General features: G+C 48.3%; 1 protein-coding gene across 1 annotated transcript; it reads left to right on the top strand.

The window, feature by feature from the left end:
• The first annotated feature begins 7180 nt into the window (after positions 1 to 7180).
• Positions 7181 to 18868, top strand: LOC132584705 (cardiotrophin-2-like). The gene is made up of 3 exons (XM_060256599.1): positions 7181 to 7299; positions 11086 to 11231; positions 18346 to 18868. The coding sequence occupies exons 1-3, from the start codon at positions 7284 to 7286 to the stop codon at positions 18820 to 18822; spliced, it is 639 nt and encodes a 212-aa protein (XP_060112582.1). The 5' UTR covers positions 7181 to 7283; the 3' UTR covers positions 18823 to 18868.
• The last annotated feature ends 4000 nt before the right edge of the window (positions 18869 to 22868 follow it).

Raw genomic sequence — 22868 nt, 5'->3', positions numbered from 1 at the left:
CCCAGAGCTGGCAACTCTATGCTGTTTGCCATCATTTAGAAATCAGCAGGGAATATTTTATTATTGCTTTAAAAAGGTCTATTGTGTATTTTAAAATAATAATAATACTAATTGCATCATTTGTGTATTTTAATTATACATTACCTCAGGGGGCTTTTTTTGTGGAAAAAGTCCAGCAGGAACTCATCTGCATATTAGGCCACACGTTCTGATACCAAACCAGCCGGAACTGCTTTCCTGTGTGTTCCTGTCCTGCTAAAAAAAAAAGCCCTGCATTACCTAAAGAGGAGGGGCTGTGGCTCTGTTATAGAGATGGGGTACCTGGGATGAAAAAAACTCAGGTACATGTGGTCGGCAGTTCTGCATCATCGATCCCTGGGAGCATTTAGGGGGTGGAATTGAGCCTAGTGAGGGGAGGGGATGCCCAAATAATCACCCTGAAGTTAAGTCACAGCCCCGTACCACTCTAGGAATATTCACAATCTCTATGGTAAAGATGGCCAAGCTTAGGAGAAATTCCTAGAGTGGCACAGTGAGGTAGGTTAGGCTGAGAGAAAAAGAGTGCCTGAAGGTCACCCAATGCATTTCACAGTAAGTTGGGGGATGTGAAGCTGAGTCACCCTGGGGCCTAACCCAGCACTCCAACCGCTGCAGACTTTTATACACTTTGTGGACATGTACCGAAAGCTGGTTTACCAGTACCATCGATAAAGAAATGAAAATGGAAAATGACTAGGCATGCTGTTCATTTTTTAAAAACCCAGAGAGACGGATGTGAAAGGCAAGAAAACCTGCCCTGAATCTTCCCCTGCCCCGAATCTTCCACCCCAAGTGGTGGCATATTTCTTTGCCCTGAGCAGGGCTTTTTTTGTAGCAGGACCTCCTTTGCATATTAGGCCACACACCCCTGAAGTAGCCAATCCTCCAACAGCTTACAGGGCTCTTATTCCAGGGCCTACTGTAGGCTCCAGGAGGATTGGCTGCATCAGGGGTGTGTGACCTAATATGCAAAGGAGTTCCTGCTACAAAAAAAGTCAGTCTCCTTCTCTGTCCTTCATTTTGCATGTGGGGTCCCAACTTGCTGAGAGACGTCCCAGCCAGGGCTGGTTGGTGTAGTTGTCTGACTTCGAGGCCACCCATGGAAGGAGATTCTCTTGGCTCCCCAGGGGTGTGTGTGTGTGTGCTGCCCAGACATGCAAATGAAGCGGCACTTTCGCAGCAAGGGAGCCAAGAGCTGACATCACCTGGCACTCGGCTTCGTTTCCATAATGACCAAACCGAAAGGGAAGTTAGTCACAGGGGAAAAATGAAAGTGCGTCACGTCCGGGGCAAATAATAATTAACGCTTGAAGAGAGAAAGAGCCGAGACGTGATCCAGGGGCTTGTCGCCACTCACATTTGCAGCCTGGTTGCTTTTCGCGGGGTCCCCCAAACTCCTTGGGAAACAAACAGCCCCGTGGCAGACAGCAGCGGAGACAGGTGTGCAGAAATGAAAGCAGCACGCATCTTCACAACCTTCGACTCTTCTGGGGGAAAAGAGGGACTGACCTCCCAGTGGCATCTGGGTTTTGGCCATCGGATGGGCCATTGGCCTGATCCAACACGGCTTCACTTCTGTTCGTCTCTTTTAGGACAGCTAGAACTGAGTCTTGTAGCGCCTTAAAGACCAGCAAGATTTTCAGAGTATAAGCTTTCGAGAGGCAACACTCCTCTTGTCACATACCTCCAGTCTTGAAACTTCTGTCCTGAACATTTTGTTGGTCTCCAAGGTGCAACTGTGCTAGGGTTGCCAGGTCCAATCCAATAAATACCTGGGGACTTTGGGGGTGGAGCCAGGAGCACTATTGAACCCCAAAGGGAGTTCTGGCCTTCACATTTAAAGGGACTGCTCACCTTTTAAATGCCTTCCCTCCATTTGGGAATAATGAAGAATTGGGGCACCTTCTTTTGGGGCTCATAGAATTGGACCCCCAGGTACAAACTTTTTAAAACTTGGGGAGTGTTTTAAGGAGAGGCACTGGATGCTATGCTGATAATTTGGTGACTCTACCTCAAAAAACAGCCCCCCCAGAGCCCCAGATACCTGCAGATCAATTTTCCATTATACCCTATGGAAATTGGTCTCCATAGGGAATAATGGAGTGCCCAGCAGACATTTCCCTCCCCCTCCCCCCGCTTTCTGATCACCCTGAAGTGGGGGGAGGGCCTCCAAACCGGGGGATCCCCTGCCCCCACCTGGGGATTGGCAACCTTAAACTGAGCTCAAATTTAGTTCTTCTGCTGCAGACCAATACAGATACTTTCTAAACTGATCTTCTCTTTTAGGTTTGATAGATTCTGGATTGATACCGATGGGACTTTTAGGAGACCAACTAGCTGATGTTTAATGTGGCTGCCGTTGTTTGAGAAAAGTCAAGCGTCCCTTGAAGAAATGGAATTTTCAAAGGCAAACGTAAACGCATTTCAAATGGCAGCTGGCAGAGAGAAACAGTTCAAATTCAGAAAAGCTGCTGCAGTCTGAGCATGTGCAAAACCTCATATCAGCTGAACTCAAACGCAGGACTTTTTTTGAGCAGGAAAGGCGTTCTGGTGACATCAGGGGTTTGGCCTAATATGCAAATAAGCTCTTGTTGGGATTTTTCTACAAAGAAAGCCCCGGAGCGACAATATGTTTGTATCATTTAAAAATATATTTTTAATTATATGTTACCTACAAGGGAGGGGCTGTGTGGCTTAGTTGCTGTATCTGAAGAAGTATGTGGAAGCGCAGAATTAAATTAAACTTGGTTGGTTTGAAAGGTGCCACCGGACTCCAACTTTGTTCTGCTGCTTTGGACTAACACGGCTACCCACCTGAAACAAGATGCTTAATCATTCATATGTATTGCATATTTACACAGAGGGTCGAGACTGGGAGCCACCCCTTTTACGCTCACAATAACCCTGTGAGGGAGATTGCCACAGGAGACGGGAAAGTGGAGCACTTTCGCTCACCGAGTCAGAATTTGAACCAGGCCTCCCTGCTCCGGCTTCATACCCCACTAACTCCCATCACATAGATATACCTGGAGCAGGCCAGCGGGGCGGCAGTGGGGAATGTATTTATTTATTTTGTGCATTTATAGTCCGCCCTTTCCCATAAAGGGCTCAGGGCGGATTCCATCAAGCTGAAACATTAAAATCAACAATAAAACATCAGAACGGTTAATGCTAAAACGTCAATACTAACACCTTGAAGCGGATCCGGTACTCAATTGGTAGCCAATGAAGGGCATCGGCAGATCCAGCTGGGAAGAGGGCTGCCATGGGCTAAAATGGAGCTCTTGTACCCTTAACAGAAGAGGGAATTTTTGTAGACGCAGTTTGTCTCCCCTCTACGGCCGGGAAAGGTGACAAGCAGGGCTGGCCCTAGATTGTCTGGCAGCCTAGGCAAGGCTAACTTCTGGTCCCCTCCCCCCCCCCCGCACAGATAACCTCACTGAGTCACATGGGGTGCCCAATTCGACCCCCACGAAGACTGGCGCCCTAGGCAACCACCTAGTTTGCCTAGTGGCAGAGCCAGCCCTGGTGACAAGTGGAGCCTGCTCCAATCCCCGCCTCCACAGAACCCGTAAATACTTAGGAACTCTCTCCTCTTGGGAAGCAGACCCAGGAGGCCTGGCACCCAGCCCTGCTCCTCGCCTTCCCCTCCCCTCTCTCCTCCTTCTTCAGTTTCTTTGCAAGTGGTAACCCGATGCCAGGACGTGCGGGGAGGCCTGTAACAGGCAGGTGGCACAGCCCAGGGTGTTAATTTTATTTGTCCATGCCCATCACAGTTTCCGCTCCCTGAAAGGCTGCAGATTCTTTCAAGTTTTACTCATAGCCATAAACTTTTTTATATTGTCTCCCCCCCGCCCCCTCCGCCACACACTCATGCAGAGAGGCAACCCAGCCCTTCCTGCTCTCGAGTGGAGGGGGGGGAGTGTCTTGATGTCGGCACCCCCTGGTCCCCACACAATGCAGGATCCGAATCTGGAGCACAGTGGCGCAGGAGGGGAGGATGGGGTTGCCAATCCCCCGTTGGGGGCAGGGGATCTCCCTGTTTGGAGGCCCTCCCCCCGCTTCAGGGTTATCAGAAAGCGGGGAAGGGAGTAGGGTTGCCAGGGTTGTGTTAAAAAATCCCTGGAGACTTTGGGGGTAGATCCAGGGGGTGGGGTTTGGGGAGGGGAGGAGTCTTTGCACGGTATGATGCCCTAGAGTCCATCCTTCTAAGCAGCCATTTTCCCCAGGGGAGCTGATCTCTGCCAGCTGGAGATCAGTTGGAAAAGTGGGAGATCTCCAGACCCCACCTGAAGGCTAGCAACCCTAGGAGGGAGGGAAATGTCTGCTGGGCACTCCATTATTCCCTATGGAGACTGATTCCCATAGGGTATAATGGAGAATTGATCCATATGTAGCTGGGGCTCTGGGGGACTGTTTTTTGAAGTAGAAGAACCAAATTTGCAGCATAGCATCCGCTGCCTCTTCTCGAAACACCTCCCAAGTTTCAAAAAGATTGGACCAGGGAGTCCAATTCTACGAGCCCCAAAAGAAGGTGCCCCTAGCCATTATTTCCAAATGAGGGGGAAGGCATGCTGTCCTTGTAAATGTGATGGCCAGAATGCCCTTTGGAGTTCAATTATGCTTGTGACACCCTTGTTTCTGACTCCACCCCCAAAGTCCCCAGATATTTCTTGAGTGGGACCTGGCAGCCCTAGGAGAGGAGGATGGGAAACGGAAAAGAATGAATAAGGAACTGGAGATCAGGCCACTGTGCTTAGCTCCCCACCCCCCTTGGCAAGTCTGTTGTATCTTTGCGTGCCAGGAAGAAATTATATAGTTTCTCCTTACAGTAAGATTGTTTTTATTCAGGGATTTTGCAGAAAAAGAGGTGCCTGAGCTCATTAGCACAACTCATTTGCACATGCCACACACCCCAGACATCACCGGAAGGTGGACTCAATTATATCAGCTCAGCATCTACCTTAAAACGCTTCTTGAATTGTAATTGCCATCATAAAACTTTACTCCCCTCCTACTTTTTAAATGACTTTCTCCTGTGCGGTCCACAGTGGCGTGAGGAAGATTTCCATCTGTCTGCTTGATACGTTTTGGTTCTTTCCCCATTTTTTGTGGGAAATAATGCTAGAAAGTTTGTCAGATCTTAGACTTCAGCAGAATTCTTGGAGGGAGTTTGAACAATGGAGCCCAGAAGCGAGGGGTTTTTTTTGTGGGGGGGGGGGAGGTAAGAAAGAAAGAACACAATAAAATTTAGACGTTCTGAAGCTCTGTTTCTGTGAGTTCCTGCCCAAAATGAGGTCTGTTTTTATTTATTTAATTATTTTTTAATTAAAAAAAAAATCACACCCCATCTTTTTCCTAAGTGGGGGACAGAGGTGCCAACTCTAGGTTGGGAAATTCTTGGATATTAGAAGATGGAGGGGGTTTTTTGGAGCGGGGGGGGGGACATCAACAGGGCATGGTGCCATAAGAGTCCACCCTCCAAGCAGCTGTTTCCTCTGGGGATTGTGACTCTGTGCCCCTCCCAGTGACTCAGCCCCATTCTTTGGGTTTATCATCTCCTCTCCTGGGTAGCTCAGGAATCCTCCCTTCTTCCCTCTTATCTTGGATTGGAAGCTGGTGGGAAATGTGTTCGTCAATGAATAGCAAGCTCTTGGTATCTTTCTTGAGCCATATCCGGAGTGCCCCAAACCATTCAGTGGGCTTGTCTGGATAAAGGTGAGCTATGTTCCCTCTAAGCTGTGGGCTCTTGTGACCAGAAATTCTACTTTGTGAGCTACTGGTATTTAAAGTTGTGAGCTGCTGCATAAAATAGTGTGCTCTGGGGTCATCCTTCCTGAGCCAAGATAAAAATGTGTGAGCTGGAGGCTAAAAATCTGTGAGCTAGCTCACACTAACTTGGCTTAGAAGGAACACTGGCTAGAACACAGATGCCCCAGTGCCATCTGTTCTGGTATGGGCCCTGCTGCAAAAACCCTAGGCTGAGATGTGGGGTAGAGAAAAGAACAGTTGAACAATGAGAATAGTGGCTCCAACTGTTTCCGCTCCCTGGCAAGGAAGGATGGAAGCAAGGAAGGAAGGGAGGGAGGGAGGGAGGGAGGAAAGGAAGGAAGGAAGGAAGGAAGGAAGGAAGGAAGGAAGGAAGGAAGGAAGGAAGGAAGGAAGGAAGGAAGGAAGGAAGGAAGGAAGGATACATTTTGGAAGGGAGGAATACATTTGGAATACATTTTTTGTTTTCCAGGACTGCTAGGCAGCCCCAAGGGATACACTCAGGAACTGAAGCAGTAAACAGTGTACAGCTGCCAACTCCAGGTTGGGAAATTCCTGGAGATTTGAGGGTGCAGCCTGGGGAGGGTGGGATCTGAAGAGAGAAGGGACCTCAGTAGGGTATAATGCCACACAATCCACCTTCCAAAGCAATAACTTTCTCCAAGGTAGCTGATCTGTGTCCTCTGGAGATCAGTTGTAATTCTGGGAGATCTCCAGGCCCAACCTGGAGGTTGGCATCCCTAAGTAAGAAGCCACAGCCAACCGGAATCCAGAGAGCCAAGGGGTGGAGCCAGGGTGGATGAGTTTTGAAACAGCGCTAACTTTTCAGCCTCCCCATACTGGTTACCTGACAGAACACAGTTTTGCTGCCTGGACCATTCCAATCCTGGCACGCTGACAACTCTGAACATTTTAGAAACGAAATCCTCTGGTGGCTCCTTGCAGCCCTTCTCCAGTGCCTTCTTTTCTTTTTCTTTCTTTTCTCCTGTGCAGGAAATAGAACCGATTTCACAATCGACCCCACCCCTTTTTGCCCTCCCTCACATCCCCTAACTGGTGTCTTCTTGGGAACAGACTCCAGGAAACAAGGCTGATGCTTTATTTCCCCCTTTCTGGAGGAGGTGTTTGCCACCAAGAGGAGGGGAGGAGAGCTGGGGAATTACAGAAGATGGGGAGAGCACCTTGTCTGGCTATAAAGGAGCCTCTGACTGGGGCTCAAATACCAGCCAGGGCAACAGCCTACAAGGAAGAGAGGATCGCACAGAGAGAGGAGTTAAGGGAAGGTGAGCTCAGCATCATTTGTTCAGGAACCAGAGAAGGAATTCAACAAGGTTGAGAGATATCCTCATCCTCCACTTGGGGGCAGCATTAGAACGTTGCTGGAAGGTGAGATACCTTCATCATCCATTGGGGGGCAACAAAGAGAAGCCCTCATCCCTACCGACGTTGAAAGTTCTCATCAAACTGAAGTAGCCATGACTTTCCCTTTGGGTAAGTGGAATTTTTTGTCCAAAGCTTGAAGAATTAATTTTGGGGGTGGGGTGGGGAGTAGATTTTCTGCTAGTGGGAGGCTTTACAGAGGTTCATGACTTGTGCCAAACATTTATGTTGACAGATTCACGTGCTACATCCCTAATACGTGGATTCTCTGCTCTGATTTACAGTGCAATCATAAATAGAGTCACACCCATGGAAGCCCTCGGATTTCAATGGAATTAGAAGGGTGTAACTCTCTTTAGGTTTGCACTGCCCGAGATGACCCAAGACATGTCGAAGGAGAAAATCCAAGTGAACCTCCTCCTTCCCTATGTTAGTAAAACAAAGAATTAGAAATGAAAGCCAGGCATGAACCCACTGCCTGCCGAGAACTGTCTCTTGCTGCCACATGATGGGGCTGGTGGATGGGCAATGAAGGGTGTCTGGGCTGCATGGTGATGAGTTCAAGGGTCAGCATGTCACCAGATTGAGGGGCAGGCAATTGGTGCCAGCTTTTTGGGTGCTGGGTGTTGGGGAGGTTGCCTGCCGTGGGCTGCCCATTCAATTCTGTGTTCATAAATCATACAAACAGGGCTTTTTTTGTAGCAGGAACATCTTTGCATATTAGGCCACACCTCCTTGATGTAGCCAATCACCCTGGAGTACAGTAGGCCCTGTACTAAGAGCCCTGAAAGCGCCAGGAGGATTGGCTGCATCAGGGAAGGTGTGGTCTGCTAGGCAAAGGAGTTCCTGCTACAAAAAAACAAAAAAGCCCTGTATACAAATAGTTCATTTTTTGCTTGTACATTTGGGCAATGCCAGCTGTCTCACACTTGAAGCTTGGTCAATCCAGTGTTCCTGTCCATCTCATCGTCTCCAGGCTACCCATAAACATTGTGAAAACGTTTCTATCTGCCCAGAAGAAACTAACAGTGCCATCTTAAGCAACTCTACTCAGAATCCTACTTAGGTGGTCTATCTGAGGGAGCTGACTCCCAGGGAAGCATCCTTAGGATGAGTTTCTTTTCTTTTCTTTACACGTGTTGTAAATAAATAACAGTTCTGCAGATCCTAGGGCAGGGTTCCCTGCTGATATCTTTCCCTGGGGCCAGGGCTTTTTTTAAATAGAAAAAGCCCAGCAAGAGCTCATTTGCATATTAGGTCACACCCCCTGGTGTCACCATTGTTTCAGCAGGAACTCATTTGCACATTAGACCCCATTTGCACCCTGATTCCAAGCAGGAACTGTGTTCCTGTGCGTTCCTGCTTTTAAAAAGCCCTGCTTGGGGCCCACTAGCCAACGTTAACTCTCCAGATGTTTTTTGCCTACAACTCCCATCAGCCCCAGCTAGGGTTGCCAAGTCCAATTCAAGAAATATCTGGGGACTTTGGGGGTGGAGCCAGGAGACTTTGGGGGTGGAGCCAGGAGACTTTGGGGCAGAGCCAGGAGCAAGGGTGTGACAAGCATAATTGAACTCCAAGGGAGTTCTGGCCATCACATTTAAAGGGACAGCACACCTTTTAGAATGCCTTCCTTCCATAGAAAATAATGAAGGATAGGGGCACCTTCTGTTGGGGCTCATAGAATTGGACCCCCTGGTCCAATCCTTTTGAAACTTGGGAGGTATTTTGGGGAGAGGCACTAGATGCTATACGGAAAATTTGGCACCTCTATCTCAAAAAACAGCCCCCCCCAGAGCCCCTGACACCCGCGGATCAATTCCCCATCATTCCCTATGGAAATCGTTCCTGGAGGTGCATAATGGCCGTGGGGGTGGAGCTTCCCCCGCCGGCCAGCTGGCTGGGGGAGGGGGGAAGCTTGTAAAACCAGGGGATCCCCCGCTGGGACCTGGGGATTGGGAAGCCTAGCCCCAGCCAGTATGGCCAATGGCTGGGGCTGATGGGAGTTGTAGGCAAAAAACATCTGAAGAGCTAACGTTGGCCACCCCTGCACTAGAGGTTTTTAGAAAGTGGGTGTGGACACATGAGGTCCTTGACCAGGCTTCAAGAGTGAGACAGCTGGCATTGCCCAAATGTACAGGCAAAAAATGAACTATTTGTATGCAGGGCTTTTTTTTGTAGCAGGAACTCCTTTGCATATTAGGCCACACCCCTCTTATGTAGCCAATCCTCCTGGAGCTTACAGGGCTCTTCTTACAGGACCTACTGTAAGATCCAGGAAGATTGGTTACATCAGGGGTGTGTGGCCTAATAGGCAAAGGAGTTCCTGCTACAAAAAAAGCCCTGCCCTTGACCAGCAAGGACTTCTGATTGGCTGTGAAGATCGGAAGAGCCTTGTTTCAGCTACGCCTGCCACTACAGTGTTTTGTTCTCCCTTACTCCACTTTCCCAGTGCATTTTTTCAATTACCCAACATTTCCCCTGCACTCGGGCTCCCTCTGTGTTGGGGGAGGGGCTTCACCCCCCTAGCTGTGCCCACCACCCTGTGTCACCATTCCAAAGGTGCCTATAGGCTCAAAAAGATTGGGGACCCCCCTGACCTGGCAAGGCCGATCTTGTCAGATCTCAGAAGCTAAGCAGGGGCGACTCTGGCAATTACTTGGATGGGAGACTTCCTTGGAATACCAGCAGTCGTGAAGACAGGGGCAGGTTTTATTCAGCCGTCTCCTTGAATATCCTCCTGGTCCCCAGTAGGGGTCAGTCACCAGAGGTGGCCATGACTTCCAGGTGCACCTCACACATACACACCTGCAAATATAAACACAAAAATACCCCCCTCCAAAAAGCTTGAGGACCCCCCCCACACACACATCATAGTGTATCAATGAGCCGTCCCGTGTCTACCTGCCAATTGGGCACTGAACTCAGGGATGCAGAAGAGGTTCAAACAAGGGGGGAAAATTAATTAATAGCAGCCTGAATAGTCCAGACTAGCTCTAAAACGATTAGGGTGGGCCACAGTTAGTGCTTGGATGGGAGACCACTGAGGAAGACCTGGGTAGCTACAGAGAGGAAGGCAATGGCAAACCCTCTCTGCTCATAGGGTTGCCAATTTCCAGGTGAGCGCCAGGGATCCCCCGGTTTGGAGGCCCTCCCGCTGCTTCAAGGTCATCAGAAAGTGTGTGTGTGGGGCGTCTGCTGGGCACTCCATTATTCCTTATGGAGACCAATTCCCATAGGGTATAATTGAGAATTGATCTGCGGGTATCTGGGGCTCTGGGGGGAGCTATTTTCTGAGATAGAGGCACCAAATTTGCAGCATAGCATCCAATCTCTCTCCTCAAAACATCCTCCAAGTTTCAAAAGGATTGGACCAGGGGATCCGATTCTATGAGCCCCCAAAGAAGGTGCCCCTATCCTTCGCTATTTCCAGTGGAGGGAAGGCATTTAAAAGGTGTGCGGTCCCTTTAAATGTGATGGCCAGAACTCCCTTTGGAGTTCAGTTATGCTTGTCACAACCTTGCTCCTGGCTCCACCCGCAGTGTCTCCTGGCTCCACCCCCAAAGCCCCCAGATATTTCTTGAATTGGACCTGACAATCCTCCCTGCTCATCTCTTACCATGGAGACCCATCAGGATTTGCAATGAGTCTGTGGTGACGAGGATTCTGATTAAATCCGTTAGCTGAACAAAGGAAGGTGTGCTTAGGAGGATGTTCTTCCCTGGGGTAATTGCCTGTGGGTTCCTCCAAACCTCAAACCAGTCCAGTCCCAATTTCTGTGGTTAAGAAGATTAGACCGTGAACAAGGAGCAGCCGCTGCCAAAACCCGTTGCGACATCCCCAGCAGCAGGATGTGGGAATCCTGATCTTTAGCAACCGGCTCCTTTCATCCCTTCTCAGGCAGAAGCGCCCTGGTGCTCTGGGCCCTCTGGCTGCACATGGTCTCCCCCGACCCGGATCTTTCCAGAGCCGCTGCCGTCATCGCCCAGACCTTCAACCTCGTCCACCACATGCAACTCAACAGCTCAGAGCTTTTGCACACCTATGTGAGTACCAGAGGCTGGGCCTCGTGCAAACAGTTCTGAGAAGTTCAAGCTTCTGTGAGTCACCTCGGTGAGAATGTTGGTCCCTCTCGGCATAACTGTTCTACTGTGTCAAAGGTGACCCGAGAGGCTGGCTAGGATCTACCGGAAGGTTTTTGCAAGCGCTGGGGTCTTAGCGCAAGGGGAAATCCCCCGGTGGGCAAACACTAGCAATAAACCACTGCTTTTTTATGTTGAAAATAAATGCTTAAGCAATTTCTTTCGTAATGATACAATTATATTATTATCATCATCACAAACCAAAGTTCATTAAATGTCCATAGAAAAATCAAAAAGTTATTTCACACCACTCTTGTAAGAGAGCCAGTTTGGTGTATTGGTTAAGTGTGCGGACTCTTATCTGGGAGAACCAAGTTTGATTCCCCACTCCTCCACTTGCACCTGCTAGCATGGCCTTGGGTCAGCCATAGCTCTGGCAGAGATTGTCCTTGAAAGGGCAGCTGCTGGGAGAGCCCTCTCAGCCCCACCCACCTCACAGGGTGTCTGTTGCAGGGGAGGAAGGTAAAGGAGATTGTGAGCCGCTCTGAGACTCTTCGGAGTGGAGGGCGGGATATAAATCCAATATCTTCTTCTAAGGTAGTACTTTCAAAATCAGAATGTTATTTCACATCACTCTTGTGGGGTAGCACTTTACAGTCCACTGTCTCAGTTCTCCTTTGCTTGAAAGACGTAGACAGCACCACGCTTGTATATGATGCCTCCTGTGGGTTGCAGACCGAAGTCTGGCAGGTGCGGCGGCTACACAGGTCCTGGGTTCAGTTCTGTGTTTCGTTCACCTCCCACTGGCCGCTTTCTTTTAGCTTTGGAACCCGTGCTAAAGGCAATTGCTCACATGTTACAAGACAGTGTTACTTTGCAGCTTGTACAAATTCGTAACATTGTATTGTAACGTGTGAGCAATTGCCTTTAGCGCGGGTTCCAAAGCTAAAAGAAAGCGGCCAGTGGGAGGTGAACGAAACACAGAACTGAACCTAGGACCTGTGTAGCCGCCAAACCTGCCAGACTTTGGTCTGCTACCCATAGGAGGAATCATATACAAGTGTGGTACTATCTACGTCTTTCAAGCAAAGGAGAACTGAGACAGCGGACTGCAAAGTACTACCTTACAAGAGTGATGTGAAATAACATTCTGATTTTGAAAGTACAACCTTACAAGAGTGGTCAGAAATGATTTCTTGATTTTTCTATGGACATTTAATGAATTCTGGTTTGTGATGATAATAATATAATTGCATCATTATGAAAGAAATTACTTAAGTAATTATTTGCAACATAAAAAAGCAGTGGTTTATTTCTAGTGTTTGCTAATCAGTACACGGCAGTTTCCAGTTTGTCCAATCCCCAGGTGGGGGCAGGGGATCCCCCAGTTTGGAGGCCCTCCCCCCACTTCAGGGTGATCACAAAGCAGGGGGTGGGGAGGGCAAACGTCTGCTTGGCACTCCACTATTCACTATGGAGACTGATTCACATACAATATAATAGAGAATTAATCTGCAGGTATCTGGGGCTCTGGGGGGCTGTTTTTTTAGGTAGAGGCACCACATTTGCAGCATGGCATCCAGTGCCTCTCCTCAAAAGACTCTCCAAGTTTCAAAAAGATTGGACCAGAGGGTCCAATTCTATGAGCCCCAAAAGAAGGTGCCCCTATCCATTATTTCCAATGGAGTGAAGGCATTTAAATGGTGTGTGGTCCCTTTAAATTTGATGGCCAGAACTCCCTTTGGAGTTCAATTATTTATGCTTGTCACAACCTTGCTTCTGGCTCCACCCCAAATTCTCCTGGCTCCACCTGCAAAGTCCCCAAATATTTCTTGAATTGTACTTGGCAACCCTATGGGGGCTTCAAGAGCCACACAATAAGTGTGAAAGAGCCATGATAATGGATGATAATGATAATGGATGGAGCAAGTGTCTGACTCACTAGACCTCAGCTTTGTATGTGCACATAAGGGCCACCCTCCACCTTCCATAGGAGGCTATGCCTTGCAGGACTTGGCTTGCCCCGGGGTTGCCAGATCTGGGTTGAGAAATACCTGGAGATTTTGGGGGTGGCGCCTGAGAAGGGTAGGATTTGGAGAAGAGGGGACTTCAGTGGGGTATAATGCCACAGAGGTCACCTTCCAAAATGGCCATTTTCTTCAGGGGAACTGATCTCTGTCGCTGGGAGATCAGTCATCCCAGGAGATCTCCTGCCACCACCAGGAGGTTGGCTTCCCTCCTGGAAAGGGCCTGTATCTACAACCAGATGCATGCAGCGCACAAACCTCTAGGCTTTTAACCAAGCAAGTAAAGTTGCCTACTCCATCTTGGAAATTCCTGGAGATTTGGGGGAGGTACTTTTAGAGGGCAGAGTTTGGGGAAAGGGCATGTAAGGGAGGCCAGGTCTCCAGCTCCAGCGGGAAACCTCCTGGCTTGGCTCCCCATTCCCCAGCACTGCTCATTAGGCTGCTGGTGGGTGGAAAATGGGAGGATTTGCATTAGCAAAGATGTGTGACATCACTTCTGGTACGAAAGCAGAAGTGATGTCACCATGTTGGGGTGACAAAGTGTCACCCCAACATGGTGACATCACTTCTGCTTTCGTACCAGAATTCACTCAAAAGAGTCACTCAAAACTCTATGGTTTGACCATAGAGCTTTGGGTGAATCTGAAAGCATTGCAATGATGTCACTTCCAGTTTCTTATTAGGAGAGATGTCACATTTTGCCATAATGTCAAAACCCTCGACTTCTCTCACTGGCAACCCTAGATATCATGCATCCTGTTAACGTTGTCAGGTCTGCGTTGGGGAATACCTGGAGACTTTGAGGGTGGAGCTAGGAGAGGGTTGGGTTTGGTGACGGGAGGGGCCTCAGCATGGCACAAGGCCATAGAGTTCACCCTTCTGAGCAGCCATTTTCTCCAAGAGAGCTTATCTCTGCCAGCTGGAGATCAGTTGTAAAAGTGGGAGATCTGCAGGGCTTTTTTTGAGCAGGAATGCACAGGAACACACTTTTGGCTGACTTGGCATCAGGGGGTGTGGTCCAATATGCAAATACCTGCTGGGCTTTTTAAACAAAAAAGCCCTGTGGTGAAACAATAGTGACATGAGGGGGGGGGATGTGTGTGACCTAATATGCGAATGAGTTCCTGCTGGGCTTTTCCCCTACAAATAAAAAGCCCTGGATATCTCCAGGCCCCACCTGGAGGCTTGGCAACCATCCACCCTATCTCCCAAAGCTGCTATTCCTCCAGGGGACCTTGGGTCTCTATTGTGCGGCGATCAGGCCCAGAGATGCCAGCTCTTTGTTGTGAAATACCTGGAGATTTGTGGGTTGGTGCCTGGAGAAAGCAGGATTTGAGGAAAGGAGGGAACTCATCTGAGTAAATGCCTTAGAGTCCACCCTCCAAAGCAGCCATTTTCTCCAGGGGAAGCGATCTCTGTAGCCTGGAAACCCACTGTGAAAGCAGATCTCTAGGCTCCAATGTTTCAGTGGCCATAGACTGAGGATTGTAGTAGTTGCCTGTCTTTCTTGTAATAAATGTATGTTTATTATTATCAGGGCTTTTTTTTTTAGCAGGAACTCCTTTGCATATTAGGCCATCCCCACCCTCATGGTATAGCCAATCTGCCTAGAGCTTACAGTAGGCCCTGTATCAAGAGCCCTGTAAGCTCCAGGAGGATTGGCTATACCTTGAGGGTGGGGATGGCCTAATATGCAAAGGAGTTCCTGCTACAAAAAAAGCCCTGATTCTTGTTGTGATTTGGGTCATATGTTGTTGTAATTTGGGTCATAAACCTTTGGGTTTATGTTGTTAGCCCACCTGGAGGCTGGCAACACTGCTCCAGCCCCCACCTTGTGATTGGGCACTCTGCAAACATACTGCATTGCAAGACTCCGGGGGAAAATAACACTCCCGGATAAGGACCCGTAGCCTTGCTGACCCCACCGTGTCCCTGCCTTCATTCCCTACCTGAACCAGAGCAAACCTGTCCCAGCAACAGGAAACAGCATGCCAGACTGCCCACCGTAGCGCCTTTGTTCCCCAACTGGAATGCCTCTGCAATATGATCGAGGGAGAGGAGGTCCCTCCCTTGTGGCCCCCTCCCAAATTGGGATCAACAGCAGAGGCCTCCAGGGCTCTGCCAGGAATGCTCCTAGGACTGTATCCCTATTCTGCAGTCGGTGGCTGCATGCCCAGATATTTGCAGGCTCCACTTCCCCCCGCCTGCCCGGGCATAAGATGCCAGATGTAAATGAGGTCATCCCTGCCCATACCTGGGCAGGCGGCCAAGCTGCCCGACCGGCACCCACCTCAAGGAGAAACTTCACTGAGGTGGAATTACGGTTCATTAGTCTGGGAAACAAGAGGCCCGTTTCTCTGCCCGTGGATTCCGAACGGAGGAAGGGCCGAGTGGGCGCCGCCCCTGGAATTATTGAGAGGTGACGGCAGAAGGGTACATTTCCCAGTGCCCCCCCCTGGGCCCAAGTACAGATCAGGTACTGTCATAGGGATGCCAGCGTCCAGGAGGGACCTGGGGATCCCTTGGAATTACAGCTCATCTCCCAACTATAGAAATCACCTCCCCTGGAGACAATGGATGTGGTGAAAGGTGGACTTTGTGGCATTGTGCCCCACCCAGGCTGCATCCCCAATCACCAGAAGTTTCCCAACCTGGATCTGGCAGCCCTGTCTCCCCATCCCCTGCTGGTAGCTATGGGGCACCTGGGAACCCTTACTGAGGGCTGCCTCTAATATATGAAATCCTCCCATGGACTTGGGAAGGAGGCATGGAATACATTTACCACGGTTGTTTTCCTGGTAGATTCCTGTACAGAAATTCGACAGGTACGGCCTTTCCCAGCTGGAAGGGAGAACAGAGTAAATGAAGCGCACACAGAGATTGATTGCTTATCTCCTTTCTTTCTCTAAGCTCTGCAGCAGGGGTCCCCGATCTTTTTTGGAGCCTGCAGGCACCTTTGGAATGCTAACAAGTAGTGGTGGGCACAATTGCAAAAATGGCGGCTGCAGGAGGCGGAGCCAACCCCACGTGTCAGGGAGTGAGGTTATGCAGAACTCTTAATTGTAGCTCTTCAACATTTCAGTGAGATGCTCTGCTTTACAGGAGGCCTTTTGAAAGGAACAAATGGTTGAAGGTATTTTCTTGCTGAGGCTGACCTTTGGTCACACAGTGAAGATCCTTCTGCTATGGCGGCCGCTGCTGCCAAAGCAATAGTTTTTTTTTTAAATCTGCCCAGTCAGTCAGATCTTCAGGGGCTAATCAGAAGCCCTGCTGGGCAAAAGTTTTCCCTGACCTCCCCCCACTTTCTAAAAACCAGGGCTTTTTTGTAGGAATAGCCCAGCAGGAACTTATTTGCATATTAGGACACATCCCCTGTCATCACCATTGTTTCACCCAGGGCTTCTTTGCAGAAAAAGCCCAGCAGGGACTCATTTGCATATTAGGCCACACCTCCTGACATCACCATTGTTTCACACAGGACTTTTTAAAAAGAAAAGGCACAGCAGGAACTCATTTGGATATTAGGCCACACCTCATGATGCCAAGCCAGCCGGAACTGCATTCCTCTGCATTTCTGTTCAAAAAAGCCCTGCTGAAAACACTTGGCAGGCCGGGGACTTGAGATCTCCCAGAATTACAGTTCCAGACAGCCTAAATAAATAAATAATAAATAAATAATACATAAATTAAAGCATCGTTCCACTTCTGGAGAAAATGGCTGCTCTGGAAGGTGGACCACATGCATTATACCCTACTGAGGGCCCTCCTTCCCAAAGCCCCCCGCTCCCAGCCTCCAGCCTCAAACCTCTAGGTATTGCTGAACCTAGAGCCCTATGGCAGGTGCCAGGAAAGGTATTGGCAGGTGCCAGGGTGTCCGTGGGCAACGTGTTGGATGCCCCAATTCTACAGCTATGGTTTCTCCAGTGAAACTGTCTGGCTTTTGAGTCCAACAAGGAAACATTCCATCATGCGTTTTGCTGCCCTGTGATATTGTGATGGCCTTTGAAAAAGGCTTAAACAAATGTAGGGCAGATTCAACTCTGCGAATGGCTCTGAGCCACTGAAACCTCCCTCTGTAGAAACATCTGGCAGATGACCATATCCTGAAGATAAACCATAAAGGAATTCTGACTGTCCTGATATCAGCCACAGCCTTACCCTTTCTCTAAGGAGTTCAGGGAAGGCTGCATCGCACCCCTCCCCTCCCCTGCGTTATCCTTACCAGAAGGCAGGTCGGAAGAGAGAAAAGTGCCTGCTCCAAAGTATCCCAGTGAGTTTGACAGCTGAGTGGGGACACAAACCCAGGTCTCCCTAGCCATAAGGCCACACTGTCTCTCTTCATCATGCCTGGCCCCTTCTGAAGAAGCAGAGGGATTTAAGAACATAGGAAGAGCCCTGCTGGATCAAACCAGTGGTCCACCTAGTCCAGCATCCTGTCCAGTTTCTCTGGACAGCCAACAACAGGGCATAGAGGCTGAGGCCTTCCCCTGATGTTGCCTCCTGTCACAGGGATTCAGAGGTTCCCATTAGTCACAATGGTTAGTAGCCACTGCTAGACATGTCCTCCACGAATCTATTGAAAACTTTTAAAAAGCTGTCTATGCCTGTGACCATCACTACATCCTCTGGTAGCAAATTCCACCTTTTAATCGCTCTTGTAAAGAATTTTTTCCTTTTTTCCAACCAGAACCTACTGCTTATCGGCTTCATTGGATGCCCTCTAGTGTTTTGGGAGAGGGAGAAAAAAATTACCCTGTTTTGATCGCACAACGTAATTCTTATATTCAGGGTTCTCTTTTTTGGGTAGAAAAAGCCCAGCAGGAACTCATTTGCATATTAGGCCACACACCCCAGATGCCAAGCCAGCCGGAACTGTGTTCCTACTCAAAAAAAGCCAGACCTATATTCATAGGTTTCATGAGAGGAATTCTCAAAGGTGTGGAGATTGAGATATGGAGGTGCTGGACCACATCAGGTGGGCCTGTTGGGTTTCTGTCTGCTTTCCCTCCACATACTCACTCGGTTGTATGTTTCTCTCTCCTGTTTCCCAGTTGATTCACCAAGGCAGCCCATTTAGCGACCCTGACTTCAGTGCCCAAAAGATCGGTTACGAAGGGGTGCCGTCAGCTGACATTCCCTTCCTCGTGTGGTGTAACCTCAGCGACTGTGACCGCCTCAGCCAGAACTACAAGACCTACAAGGAGTTCTTCAAGTTCCTTCTGCTGATCAGGAATGACCAGATGGAGCTCAGCCCTGACAAAGAGGACCTGCTGGAGATGTTGAAAGTCACCCAGCTGCATATCAAAGGCCTGCTCAGCAACTTGACTTCCATCATGATGGCCTTACAGTTCCCACTCAGCACCAGGACTGAGGACACTCTCACGTTGCAGGCAGCTGGAGCCAACAGCTTCGAGAAGAAAGTTCGGGGGTACATAGTCTGCCTCAGGTACAAAGAATGGGTCGACCGGACAGTGAAAGACTTTGCTCGCCTCACAAAGAAATTCCCCATGCCCAGCTTCTCACCATAGGTTGTTGAGGGGAACCCACACGTTCAAGGCAGATATCATGCGATAATTTCAAGCAGGCAGCTTCTTTGACGGAACGGCATTTCCTTTGGTGGTACAAAGGTGGAGATTTCTAAGATTCCTTTTTCCGTGACAGACTTCCATTGTTGCTTTTAAAGATCTGAACGCTGACCTTCTGTGAGCAAAATCCGGATGGGTACTGAGGTTTGCCAACTCTCTGGAGAGGAAAATGTCCTGCCACTTTAGCAGAGGCTTAAAGGAACGTTATTTACCAGGTGATGTTATTTAACTGATGCCATGAAAAGCTGCCTATTTTGAGACATTAGGCCTATGTTAAAGGTGGAAAAACTGAGACTGCTAGCCCAATCTTCTCAGATTTCAGAAGCTAAGGAGAATTAGCCCTGGTTAGCACTTGGATAGGAGGCCACGAAGGAAGTCCAGGGTTGCTCTGCAGAGGCAGGCAATGGCCAGCCACCAATGGCCAACCAGTTTGGTGTAGTGGTTAAGTGTGTGGACTACTATCTGGGAGAACTGGGTTTGATTCCCCACTCCTCCACTTGCAGCTGCTGAAATGGCCTTGAAAGGGCAGCTTGAAAGGGCAGCTGCTGTGAGAGCTCTCCACCTCACAGGGTGTCTGTTGTGGGGGGAAGAAGATAAAGGAGATTGTAAGCTGCTCTGAGACTCTGATTCAGAGAGAATGGCAGAGTATAAATCTACGGTCTTCTTTGTCGTCTCTTGCTGTCCAAACCCCATGGGTTCACTGTAAGTTGCCTGTGGCTTAATGGCACTTTCCACCATAAAAGTGGTAGGATATTTTTCCTCTAGGTCTCTTGGCAAACCTAGGCAGAGTAGAGGGCAAAACAGGAGTGGGAAGAGGGAGTCTAGGAATGGTAGTATAGTATGTATTTAGCAAGGGATCTGGAATCCAAATGCACTTGTTCTTCTCCAGGGTAAATTTTGATCCTGAAGGAAACCCCAACTTTTGCAAGTTTGCAGCTGAAGTTAATTGGCTGCTAAATCACTGAGGCTCCTCCTCCTTAACCCCTGGAGCGGCTGGACAATTTCAATGAAACCGAACTCTTTTCCTTTAAAAAATTAATCAAGAGGAGAATATACAGGTATATGTTGGAATGTTAAGAAATTGGAATACTTTAAAAAGACTGCTTTCCTACAGTTTGGGAGGAGCGAGTAAGGCAGCCGGAATCTAACTGGCTAGAATGCATGTCTGTCAATTCAGCTGCAAATCCAGCTTCACGTAGTGGTTGATAAACGATTGTTATGATGTCTGACTTTACTTTGGGAGGCTTGCGTATCCAGCAAGACCACTTGGATCCCTGGCTTTGCTCTTAACCTTTGTGCTATGTGTAGTTCTTTGATTTCGGAGGAAAAGTCCAGTAGACCTCAAAGTGCTTTAACTTTGGTTGGGTATAGCTATGATCATGTGTGTGATATCTTTGTATATATTGGGCTGTTATTTATACCATACAGGAAAGTTTATTTATGTCCTATTTAATGAAGAACAACCAGATGTAACTTATTTTGCATTTCTAAGGTTTTGCAAAGCTCTGAAGATATACTGAAAGTGTATAAGAATATTCCCAAGGGATGAGTCATTTATGAACAGACATACTCTGTAAAGTGCTATGCACATTTGATGGTTAATAATGATTAATCAGATAGCAGTACAACTGAGAGCAAAAATAATCCCCCAACCCGTTAAGAATAAATATTGATCATCCGATGGTCAGGAACATCAAGAGGTGTCTTGTTGCAGATTAAGGTTGCCAATCTCCAGGTGGTAGCTGGAAATCTCCTGGGATGATGACTGATCTCCAGGCAACCGAGATCAGTTCACCTGGAGAAAATGGCTGCTTTGGAAGGTGGATGATTCTATGGCTTTATGCCCTGTTGAAGTCCCTCCACTCTCCAAACCCCACCCTCCTCAGACTCCACCCCCTATATTTCCAGGTATTTCCCAACTTGGAGCTAGCAACCCTATCAGATACAAGTTTTCAGGTCACTTCAAAATCGAATGGCCGCCAGATGGTAAGTACCACTGGCTTCAAGGCCTGTTCACAGGCACTTGCTCATACCAAGCAATGCTTTCTTTTTCATGTGTGAGTGGGGCCACCACAGATCAGGCCCCACAGATTGGTTTCATAGATCTTATGACACAATCAGAAATTTCTTATCTCCTCATCACCTCCGGTCCAGTGTTTCTCAGTCAGATCACATCATCAAGGGGCTGATTCTCATATATATGTCACAGTTTCCTCAAGACTTGATTGCCATACCCTCAGTGCTTGCCACCTCATGGCAGTAGGGTTGCCAATCCCTAGGTGGAGGCAGGGGATCCCCTGGTTTGGAGACCCTCCCCCGCTTCAGGGTCATCAGAAAGTAGGAGGGGAGTAGGGAAATGTCTGCTGGGCACTCCATTTTTCCCTATGGAGACCGATTCCCATAGGGTATAATGGAGAATTGATCCATGGGTATCTTGGGCTCTGGGGGGGGGGGCTGTGTTTTGAGGTAGAGGCACTAAATTTGCAGCATAGCATCCAATGCCTCTCCTCAAAAGACCCTCCAAGTTTCAAAAAGGTTAGACTAGGGCAGGGGTCATTTTGAAAAAAATAGGTGGCGGAGCTCATCCAGGGATTGTTATGCAGCTGCACCTACTATTCAATGGACAAGGTAGGTGGATGGGAAGGAGGAGGGGGAACCATCAGAAAGGTTCAGGAGCTGGGCTCCTGTGAGCTCCGCTGATTTTAAGGCCTGAACTGGGGGGTCCAATTCAATGAGCCCCCCAAAAAGGTGCCCCCTATCCTTCATTATTTCCAATGGAGGAAAGGCATTTAAAGGGTGTGCGGCCTCTTTAAATGAGATGGCCAGAACGCCCTTTGGAGTTCAATTATGCTTGTCACAACCTTGCTCCTGGCTCCACCCCCACAGTCTCCTGGCTCCACCCCTAAAGCCCCCAGATATTTCTTGAACTGGACCTGGCAACCCTACGTGGCAGACAAGAAGCCACGTGGAGTTTGGGGTTTTCCTTCTCCATTTTTTAAACAAAAAATTTCCTTGGCAAGCTGCCAGACTGAGCGGAACAGGCATGGAGAGCCATTGTTCCACCTTCTCCCTTCCACTTGTTTTTCAGCTCAGATTCCACCCCCCTGCCCAAGCTGCTTTTCTCCTCATGAACAGAGTGGCCATGATAGCTTTTTCCTCATGGGTGGGAGAGCAAATTGGAAGGGGAAGGTTTGCTATTTTTAGGGGACAAAGAAGTTAAGCTGCACCACCCTGCCTCACTTCAGTTCTTGACTGAACTTTTCAGTGAAAATGAAATTCGGCGCCATGTCTAATTTCTCCCTGGATGTGTGAATTGACTGACACGTTGAATTGCAAGGGATGTGAGGTGATATGAAAATTCAGTTCCTGGAGTTCCATCTGTGAGTGAGCTAAAGGGCTATTATTTATCTGCACTGTGTGCCTTATGAGTAGGAAAAGGTATAAATCGATACCACTTCTAAGGTGCAGTTGCTTTTGAGGTGGGGCATTTTGATAACCGTCATATATATGGAGTCAAATCCTGAAAAAAGATACATAGCGCTCTCGGACAGAATAAAGTAACTTTCAGATAATCACCTCCATAGCCCCCGCCCCTTTAGTTGTATTAAATGTGCTTTAAAAAAAAAGTTATATTTTTAAATATCTTTTTGATGTCGAACATTGTATATTTTTGATAAACAGTTGCTTGGGCTGCATTTTTTTTTCTATGTAGGACTTTATTTTGTATAATAAAAGTCACATCATTGGATGAAAAAAAATTGTCTCTATGGGCTTTTGTGTAACAGTTGTCAGTCTCAGAAGTAGAATTATACTTCAAACCACTTGGAATGAACATCCCCCCAAAATGTTTTTTTAAAAATTCAGAGAACAATCTAAATGCACCTTGACATAGGTGACTGCTGAAGATAACAGGGTTGAGATTGGGTCTCTTAAATTGGGTGGATGGGAGATTGTCTACAAATCAGGGGCTGGATCTGCTGCGAGAAAAG

The sequence above is a fragment of the Heteronotia binoei genome, chromosome 15, assembly GCF_032191835.1.
Source record: "Heteronotia binoei isolate CCM8104 ecotype False Entrance Well chromosome 15, APGP_CSIRO_Hbin_v1, whole genome shotgun sequence".
Taxonomy (NCBI): domain Eukaryota; kingdom Metazoa; phylum Chordata; class Lepidosauria; order Squamata; family Gekkonidae; genus Heteronotia; species Heteronotia binoei.
This window is presented reverse-complemented; position numbering and strand designations above follow the sequence as displayed.